Below are 9,964 nucleotides of genomic sequence, written 5' to 3'. Positions count from 1 at the left end.
GGTGTGCAGTGGCTAGAGGGACTCCAGTACCAATGACTCAGATTATGCTTGTGTAAAAAGACGTTCATTTTAATAAGTAAAAATGGCTAAGCTTCCAAAAGTTCTTAAATAGGATTTAGGGAGAGGAACATGTTGAGAATCAGTGGGCAGGGAGTGCCTGGTGTCAGGCAGATGAGCCGAACCCAGCCCTTCCACACTGGCCTCTGCCAGCCATAAATATAGCCCAGACCCCTAACAGGGTAAGGACTTTTATGTACACCTAGGAACATTATATACATGCCCTAAAAGGGCTCCCCTCCTCAGGAGGGTAGCTAGAGATGCTCTTGCTCTCCCCAACCGGTTCCTCAAGCCTCCCTCCACTAGTAAGAACACCTCAGCCCAAGGGCCAGGTGGGGGAGAGGGCCCACCCTCCCTGCAAGGGCTACATTCCCACGCCCTTGGCCTACCACCAGGCAGAGTGCCATCCCTGCCCTTCCAGAGAAGCCCCATGCTTGGGTGCCCAGAGCCACACAGAGACTCGCTTCCTTCTGAACATGTTTCTTATCTCTGAGGAAGAGCAGGACGGGAGAGCCTCCATCTCCTGCATTCATGGTGGGTGTTACAGCAGGTAGCCAGGCCAGAGGGCCCACCCAGGTCCAGGCCTGGCATCGAGGCACATCTTCACACAGGCACTGGCCTCAACTTCCCTGAAAAAGTAGAAAAGGAGTGCTCAGCCTCTTGTCTCAGGAGGCAGCCCATAGCAGATGCAGAGCAGGGGGCCAGCGAAGCACAGCGGGCAGGCAGCGGAAGACAAGGCTGGCCAATATGCTAAGCCCTGACAGAGCCCTGCAACTAACAGCGGGCAGCCCCAGGCCGCTGACCCCCACTTACCTGGAGACTGCAGCCCCAGCTGTCAGGCTGAAATCAAAGTGATAGCCGTCTCACTTGGGGAGGGGTGCTTGGCCCAGCTGCCACCGCCCACTTTGGACCCAGTGAGGGGCCAGGCCCCCAAGTGAGGAGGCAGGAATCTCAGGTCACAGCCCTGTGGTGAGGCCCCCTTTTCTATTGGGGTTGTCTGGACTGCTTTGTGGGTAGAATCAGGTATCACCAAGGCGAGGGCCCCTATATACACAGTGTGGGCCTCAAGTCAGTAGCACATGGTAGGAGCTTCTAGGGCCAAGTCCTTTGTCACCCTTTCCAGGGATTAGTAAAACAGTTCTGCTTTCCGACTCCTGCCGGGGCAGGCAAGGGAAGGAGACTAAACTCCCATATGCTCAGCAAGCAGCTTCCCTTTGTAGGGTGCAGTCTCACTCTATAATGTTCACTGGCCTGAAATTCACTGTGTAAACCATGCTCGCCCAGAACTCGCCCCTTCTGCCTCTGCCTTCCAAATGCTAGGGGCACACGGCACAAACTATCGTGCCCAACTACCTCTTTTCTCAGACTGTTTGGAGACTGTATCGACCAGGCTGTCCTCAGACTTGAATCCTCTTGTGTCAGTCTCCCGAGTAGTTGAGATTATAGGTTGAAGCCGCCAGGCCTGGCTCAAGGCTGTTTCCTCCCTTTCTAAGACAGCATATCCTTAGCTAGGAAAGGATGGCCTGGCCCCTCCCATCCAGTCTGCTCCTAGACAGGCTTACCTGACGGCTGCAGTTTCCTTCGGATGGATCCCGGGCGGCTACTGGTCCCAGAGCCAGGGGCAGAGTGGGCTCGTGCTGTAGGCTGTGGTGTCTGGCAAGCTGGCTCCCACTGTGAGCAGAGATGGCAGTGGGGGTGGAAGCTGAGGCTGCCCTGGCTCACTGTCTCTCGACACTGCGCTTCCCTTCTTCCCTGACAGTGCTTGCTCATCTACAGAGGGACTAATAACACTACACCTCGAGAAGTCACAGGGCAGGAGTTAAAGATTATCTACAACTTAACGTGCATCTACCATGGGCAACTGCTGGCCCCTGAGACAAAGGTGGCCAAAGGGGTCACGAGTAGTGCCATACAGCCTTAATCTCAGCCGTCAGATCTACTGGGTTTGAGGCTAGCCTGGTCTCCAAAGCAAGTTCCAGGCCACTCAGTGCTACCTAGTGAGACCCTGTCTCAAGAAAACAAAAGCACCACTGAGCTCTAGTCTCACCCACCTTCGGGTAGCTTCCCTTCTCACTACACCAGCCTGCCTGCCCCTTCCCTTACTCAGTACCAGCCTCCCCTCCCCTTCCTCCCCTCTCCCATGCAGTACCTCTAGATGCTCCTGGCTTGACCAGGAACCTAGCTCTGTACGGCGGGACCCAGGGCCCAGCTCCACAGAGCGAACCCTCTCAGCAAACTTGAGGGAGTACAGAGTCTCACTGGTGTTTTTCTCCACTGGGGACACCTAGGGGACAGAGAGCTCAGGTCCAACCCTTGGCAACTGGCTGCCCCCTTGGGCTACAGGGGGTAGCAAGCAGCATGGTCCCCGAGGGTGCTTGTGGTCAGGGGAGACCACTGTGGGCAGTGAAAATGGGCAGGGACCTGTGTACTACATGAGGGTGTTGGGGAGGTCTATGTGGGGATTGGGGAAGGCAAACGGCCTGGGGAAGCCCTTCCTGAACCCCAAGCCCTCACCTGTACCACCATGAGGGTCTTGCTGTCACCACTGAGTGAGTCCTGCAGCAGGTAGGTGAGTTTGGAATTACGGAAGGGCACATGGCCCTGTCGAGAACGCAGGGCAGCGATGACGTCCCCCAGGGCAGACAGTGACCTGTTGATGTGCTGTGCCTCTCGCAGGCGGTTGCCTTCAGCCCCCGACTTCCCTACACGCTCGGAGCCAGCCAGGTCCACCAGGTTCAGCTTCCCTGCAGGCAGGGCAAAGGGGCAGGTCAGCACTGCCCCAAGGATACCAATGCCTGGAGGGGTTGACCAGAATGCCCACCGTGTGTCTCTCACCCGTGGTGCGGAGGCCTGTGCTGCAGTCCACGCCTCTCACCGTCACAATGAGCAGAGCATGGGAGCGTGAGCTGTGTTCATTCAGGTTGGTGAACTCGGTGGTGCGGTTGTTGTAGCCAAACTCAAACACCTGGGGGCAAAGACAGTGGGGCTCCCTTGGGAAGGGCAATGCCACCCTTGTGTTTGATCTGGACACTCAGTCTTTTTGAGGTTTTTTTTTTTGTTGTTATTGCTTGGTTTTAGGCAGAGGCAAGGTCATACTGTATACACCAAGCTGCCCTCCAGCTAGCTCACAGCTCTGCCTGCTTTTGCCTCTCAGACACTGGGATAAAGGGCTGTAGGGCATCATTTCTTGCTTGCTATATTTAATTTTTTGTTTTGTTTTGAGATCAAGTCTCACTCTGTAGCCTTGTCTGGCCTGGAACGTCTAGGTAGAGCGGATGGATCTCACAGACCCACCTGTGTCTGCTTGTGTGCTGACACTAAAGCTGTGCACCCAGCCCTGTTTTTGAGACAGGGTCTTGCTAGGCAGTCAAACTGGTTTCAGATTTACAACCCTCCTGACTCAGCTTTACTCAGCCTTACAGGGTGCTCCTAAGTCTGCCTTTCCTCTCAGATGAGGAAACAAGGCTTGGACTTACCCAAGCTGCATAGTTGGGTGGTGGCAAAGGCCACCCTGGAGCCCAGTTGTGTCCACTGGAGCAGCTAGGGGTGGGCAGGGCCTCCCGTACTCCCCCAGGACTCCTTACCTTGTTGATATCATCCACGCTCTGCACCTGGAACTCAGTCAGCCCTGGCACATACAGCTGGCCGCTGCCATCTGGACACAGTCGGATCTCCAACTTCTCCTGAGGCTCTTTCCCCAGCAGGTCCCTGGAGCAGCAAGGGAGACATTACTTCTCCCCTCCTGCTCTGACCCAGTCCCTAGCCTGGGATCTGCCCATGCACCAATCTTGGACCACAGGGCTGCTGACCTCTTCTCTCCATCCACCTCCCCTGCACTCAGAAAAGAGGAAACGGACTTCCACAGAAGTCTGAGGACTGTGCAGCCTAACTGGACGGGGGGCCCCATCCCTACCAAGTACAGTGCAGCACACAACAGGGAAAGGAGTCCCAGGTAAGGAAAGAGGACTTACCTCCTAAATTTGGGCAGATCTTCCTAGCCTCATCTAGAACTTAGACTTGGAGACCAGAAAGCCCCCTACCAGCACTGCAGAGCTCTGGCCCAGGCCCACCTGAGGACTTCGTTGTAGATCTCAGCTGCACTGACGGTGATGTTGTACTGCCAGTCGGACGCCTTCTCCTGCACCTCTGAGAAGAGCAGTTGCAGGGCCCGCTGATTAATGCCTGGGTTCTCGGGGGTGCCCTGTTGGCAAAAGTAAAGGCCAAGTGGCCCCACAGATGCTCACACATGTTACCCTATGCCCTCAGGTACATACACCCCTACAGGCGAGCCTCTTCTGCTGTCTGTCCTCAGATTACCCTCTGCTAGGTATAAGCACGTTTCCCTACCTTGAAGGTAGCATTTCCCTGCCAGGAAGTTAGTGAGCATGAAAGGGGTGAAGAGCCTGACAGACTATCCCTGCGGAGCACCAGGGTTATGATCTACTGGGCCTCCTGGAAGGGGCAGCTGAAATGAACAGAGCCACCCACTGCCCACTGGGAGGCTCCCAGTCAGGGAGCCAGGCTCTCTGGGTGAAATGCTTGAGGCTGGATGAAATGACCACCTTTCAGAAGGAATCGAGCCCACCTGAGTGGACCGTAGCCACCTCCCCTCTGCTCTGTAGGCACTTCCCTCATCCCATCCGTGTTAGATCTGTGTCAAGGACGCTGGCTGCCGGGCACACTCCAAAGCCCTGCAGGTCTGCCTGTCGAAAGTTCTACAGCAGCTCCCTCAGGTACCCCATCCCTGCTGGAGCGTCACTTCTACTCTGGCTGTCCCTGGCACCTGCGGGGAACCTGCTGATTTACTGTGCTCACTGCCACTCCAACAGTCAGGTGGGACCCTTGCAGGCTCTTCTGTCATTGCAGGTCTCTCGGGCCTCAGCAGAGAGCCCAGGACAGAGCTGAGTACTCTGGAGCCACTGTGCCCACCCCCTTCCATCCCATCTGTGTCCTGCTAACCAGAACCGAGTATGTGAGTTAGGGGTGGGGGGTCTGGGATGGTTACAAGAGGTGTCCAGTGGCCTGACCAGCAGGAAGTGACAAGCTCTTGTGCAAACTTCTCTCCCTAATCCTATGTGGGGGAGTCCACACCAGTCTCTAGTGAATCAGGAAACTACTAACAAAGCAATATGCCACAGGGCTAGTCTCCTCTCCGTCAGACTCTTCAGCTCTGCGCTAGGAGGGGAGACGGAGGCCTGAGGATTGCACAGCCCTCACTTTAATCCAAGCACTCAGGAGGCAGAGGCAGGTGGATCAAAGGTCAGCCTGGCCAACACAGTGAGTTCCAGGACAGCCAGGGCTACATAGAGACCATGTCTCAAAACAACAGCAAAACAAAATTCTACTCAAGTAGAAGGATTCTCAGGCTATCGGGATGAGTGGAATGGCATCAGCCCCCAGGGAGGCCTTGAGCCATGGGACGGAGAGACTGCCTACCTACATGACTATAGTTGTGGGAGGCTGGGCTCTCCGAGAAGGGCCTTATCCCAGGCGTGTGCCCAGAGCCAGCCTTAAGCATAGTCTGAGGCAGCCACAGCAAAGCACGGGGAATATATGCAAGGTCTCGGATGGCCTGTCCCCATATCAAGCCTATGGAGCAGGCTCCTGGGAAGAGCTTATTGTTTGTAGGCTTGGTCTCTTGGAGCCAATGCAGGAACAGCAGTGCAGGGGGTTATGAGACTAAGACAGAGCATACACTTAGGCCCCTAAGTCCCGCCCCACTGGGCAGACACCTACCTCCATTGTATACGTCTTGCCGGCGCCTGTCTGGCCATAAGCAAAGATGCAGACATTGAAGCCATCGATGCAGGAGGTGATGAGGGCCTGCACCTCCTGGAACACCTGGGGAGACATGGGCTGGGGAGCATGTGGGGCCCCACAGCTCCAGCATCAGCCGCCTCCCAGCCAGCCCTTCATCCACGAGAGCACAGGGGCTGGGACCTGTTCCCAGCTCGTCCATTCCCAGGGAAGGACCGACCAAACCAAGGCTGAGGATATATGTGCCTGACACATTCTGACGTAGGTCTAAAGGACAGAGCAGACGTGAGCTCTTCCGAAGCAGAGAGGAGTGTGAAGTTGTGACTCCCCCAGCCTTGGCACTGAGCAGTCAGCGACAGTGGAAGGTTCTAGAACGTTCCATGGAACTGTTACAGGAAAGAAACTCAGAACAGGGGAGGCCAATCTCCAGGCCTACTGGCAGATGAGTGAGGTCTTGGGGTGGGAGGGGCCATGGAGTGGGTAGGCTAAGGTCCCTGGGTAAGGCAGGCTCTGTGTGGCTCTCCGTCCCTAAGGCCTCTGACTATACCTTCCCACCTTCTTCTTTCTTCCAGGTAGAAAAATGACCCACAATCCTACACTTAGGTTGTTTTTTTCCCCCACCTAGCCTTGACCCCTGTCCTGTGTCTGTCCTTTCCTCTGTTGCTTCTTCCGTGTCCCCACAAATACCCTGTTCGTGGAACCACACTCACATCCTGCTGGGACGCCCACGGGGAGAAGACCTTGTCCAGCTCGAAGGACACAGGCTTGCCCTTGTGCAGCAGGTGGATGATGGAGTCATCATCAGGGTCAAAGGTCACAGCATTGGTTGCCTCAGGTCCTTCCCCATCCTCCTTGGTGACTGGCCGGACTCGGGCAATCACCCGGATGTTTCCTAGATTGGGTGACGGAGACGTGGGGGGGATCAATGCCAGACTGCAATTCCAGGCAAACTAGTGGCCCAGGAGCCCCATCTTTTATGCAGAGACCAGGGAGCAACACAGTATCCGTCACTCAGAACACTGTGTGAATTCACTTACTATAGTTTCTTCCTGAGCAAAGTCAGGATGCTTTGACCTGTGGCCAAACAATACAGTCAATCTTGGAAACACTCTCTGTGGACCTCATCTAGCAGAGATGTTTGGACTCCATGAACCAAGGGATTTATTCTATTAATCTAAAGGGGCATGGGCAATGCTAAGCAGGACTTGGGTACTGGACAGACAAAAAGGACAGCTATATGTGTGCTCCCAGCCCTGGTGACAGGACACACCTGGTGATGGTCACTGTCCCTTCTCTCAGCCACCGTGAACTTGGCAAGGGCTGTGGTGTGGGGACACAGTTACTTCCCCAGTGTCTGCAACAGTAGCTGGCACACAGCAGGTGCTCCCTGGGGCTCAGGGCAGGGATCAGTGACCCCCAAACCTGGAACAAGTGCTACCATTGCACAGTGCCCTACCACATCCCCCAGGGTGGGCAGAACCTACCATGGGCAAGGAGCTTGGAAGATGATCAAGTTCAAATCCGGGGTGGACCATACACTAGGTGTGTGTCTTTAAGCAAGTTTCCTGACTTTTCTGTGCCTTGGCGGTGGCGGCGGCGGCAGCAGCAAGTACAGCTCTGACGCACATTTGAAGACACTCACCCTTCAGCCGCACCAGCTCGTTATGGCACTTCTTGCGCAGCTGCAGCTCCCGGCGGTACTTGCGCAGCAGCTCCTGGTTGTTGCTGTTGACCTCCTCAATGGCCTGGCCAATCTGGGGAGCAGGCACAGCGCCTTCAGACGCCTGCTGTTGGCCTCCCTTCACTGGCCGCTGGGGTCGCTACCCTCACCAGCCCGGGCTCGTACCTGATAGCAGACAACCTTTCCCCATAATCCCTCTGAGGAGGTATAGCCAGTGCCCTCACTTTATAGATGGAGAAAAAGAGCTCTAGACTAAGACTGAGCGAAGACTCGGGACTGAGGACCTGGCTACAGCATGACCCAGCTTCTCTCAAATCTAACCTTTCCCGAGCAGCTAAGCACAAGAAGACATTCCATCGGTTCTCTCCATGGGTGAGAGGGACGGAGAGACATTAACCCAAGATTGAGGATGCTCAGATATGACCTGGGTTCTTCACAACATCTGTGTATCACCGACATAATTCTTTAAAGAACTATTTTCTTTTCCCAAAATATATCCGTCTCTGCAGAGCTGTCAAGTGAACCTGAGAAGCCAGTGGCTATGAAAGGCTCGGTCACACGGGAGACACTTAGGAGTCACTGGCTAGGTCTCACACAGTGTGATGGTTTTAAAAAACAAAATGAGCACAAGGATAAAGTTCTGGGGTAGAGCTTCTGCCTAGCGGGTGTGAGGCCCTGGGTGCAATCCCTAGCACGTCAAGTACATAAACAGAGCAAGCCAGGGATGGTGGCGAGGCTGAGGCAGGAAAATACGAACGGACGTCAGCCTGCTCGAAAAGCCCTGTCTCAAATAAACAACCCTGGTAGATAGATACAGGGGTACGGCAGCACAGACGGAGCTCATGAGAGGACAGTGTGTGCATGTGCGTTTGTGCCTTGTGGGAGTAAGGCAAGAGGGGCCTCTGAATAAAGGTGACTGCCGCTCCCGGCTAACTCCCACTGGGCTCCCTCACTCACCTCAGCTTTGACACTCCGGAGAGCCTCCTGCAGCAGCAGGGGGAAGCCCCGCACCTGGCGCTTGAGCCCATTGTAGTCGTTGGTGAGGGTCCTCAGCGCAGGCTGCAGCGTCAGCAGGTTGGTCCTGACACCTAATGGGGCAGGGTGTTAAGGCATCTGCGGGTGAGGCAGGGGCGTGGGGGCGGGCGGGGCCAGCTTCCAGCTCACCTGCCAGGTTCTCGTGTACAGCCTTCATCTCCACCTGGGCCCGCGCAAAGGCCTCCTCAATGGCCCGGTTCTTATCTTCCTCCAAGGACTGCATCTCCTCCAGCATCTGCCCGTGCGCCCGCTCCAGCTCTGCCTCATACATGGCAATCTGATGGCCAGGCCAGGCCAGGAAAAGGTGCAGTGACGGGGCAGGGGCAGGGATGAGGAAGGGAGGGGCAAGAGCGGGAAGAAGGCATGAACGGAAGTGTTATGGCTGGTGGTGTAGAGGATGGAGTGGCCTGCTTTCCCCCGCAGGGCTGTGAGTCTGTACAGCCATCACCCCCCTGTATTAGCCCCAGTTCCCACTGGTCTGTACACATAGATGGCAGCCCACATGCCCCCAAGGTACACAGGCTCAGCAGATTGGAAAGAGCAGGGGCGGGACAAACTGAGCACAGCACTGGGTGGCCAGGGACAGCCCCTCCAGATCATTTTCCTGTGTTCCCCGTGGCCAGGGAGAAAGAGAAACTGAACCCCAAGTCTGGGGGGGTCCCCACTACAGCCGTCTTGGCCTGCACACCTGAGCCCGCAGCTGTATTGTCAGCTGATGCGAGTTCTGCAGCTGCTGCTCCATCTCCTTAAGCACCTGCCTCTGCATGGCCACTTGCTCCTGCAGGTGCTGGTTCCGGGTCTGGGACTCGCTGAGGGCCTGCTTGGTCTTGGACGACTCTACCTCCACTGTCTTGATGACATACTGCAAAGAGAGGGAAGGACAGGGCGGATCACTGTCAGAGGCAGCTGACCCACAAGTGCCAGCCCAATGACAGCTGCTGCTAACACCTCTAGGAACTGAAAGGCTCTGCTTCTGCAGACTGCTGCAGGGCCTTCTGGTGTCTTGTGAAGGGGAGCCTGCTGGAAGCCTGACAGCCCGGGCTGGGCACAGACTGAAGAGGGACATCGACAACAGCAGGTACACCTTTCAGGGACAAGCCCTGCCCTGAGCCCAAGAGTCCTTCAGGGCGGTGCAGCCTCTCTGGCCACTCACCTTAACAGGTGGGGACTGGGCCTTCAGACTGGCGATGGTCTCGTGGCTGTCACGCAGGCGCCGGCTGAGTCGCTCCTCTTCCTGTGCTTTCTCAGCCAGGCAGTCCTTGAGCCGCAGCTCTACCTCTGCCAGCCGGTCGGTTTTCTGCTGCACCTCCAGGTTCAGCTCCGACAGCATGCCCTTGTTCTCGGCCACTTCCAGCTGCAGCTGGGATAACCTGTCCCGGAGCTGGGTGCTCTCCTGCGGGTGGTCAAGGCAGCCAGGTGGGAACAGGGTCATCT

At 56.1% G+C, this 9,964-nt stretch overlaps 1 protein-coding gene across 51 annotated transcripts in view; it reads right to left on the bottom strand.

The window, feature by feature from the left end:
- Positions 1 to 45: 45 nt before the first annotated feature.
- Kifc3 (kinesin family member C3) overlaps positions 46 to 9,964 on the bottom strand; it is a 95,329-nt gene continuing 85,410 nt past the window's right edge. For 17 of the 51 annotated variants that reach the window (XM_087594416.1, XM_087594417.1, XM_087594425.1 and 14 more), the window contains 15 exon segments: positions 9,684 to 9,923; positions 9,219 to 9,392; positions 8,660 to 8,807; positions 8,453 to 8,583; positions 7,457 to 7,568; positions 6,525 to 6,706; positions 5,794 to 5,898; positions 4,128 to 4,258; positions 3,642 to 3,765; positions 2,893 to 3,022; positions 2,572 to 2,801; positions 2,207 to 2,341; positions 1,620 to 1,728; positions 871 to 897; positions 46 to 686 (listed from right to left, as the gene is read on the bottom strand). In XM_087594416.1, the coding sequence (XP_087450542.1) occupies positions 893 to 897; positions 1,620 to 1,728; positions 2,207 to 2,341; positions 2,572 to 2,801; positions 2,893 to 3,022; positions 3,642 to 3,765; positions 4,128 to 4,258; positions 5,794 to 5,898; positions 6,525 to 6,706; positions 7,457 to 7,568; positions 8,453 to 8,583; positions 8,660 to 8,807; positions 9,219 to 9,392; positions 9,684 to 9,923 (1,956 nt within the window). In that variant the 3' untranslated portion in view covers positions 46 to 686; positions 871 to 892. 51 annotated transcript variants of the gene reach the window in all.

This window comes from Rattus norvegicus, chromosome 19 (genome assembly GCF_021556685.1).
Source record: "Rattus norvegicus strain SHRSP/BbbUtx chromosome 19, alternate assembly SHRSP_T2T, whole genome shotgun sequence".
NCBI lineage: Eukaryota > Metazoa > Chordata > Mammalia > Rodentia > Muridae > Rattus > Rattus norvegicus.
The sequence above is the reverse complement of the archived record's forward strand: the minus strand, read 5'-3'. Positions and strand labels throughout refer to the sequence as shown.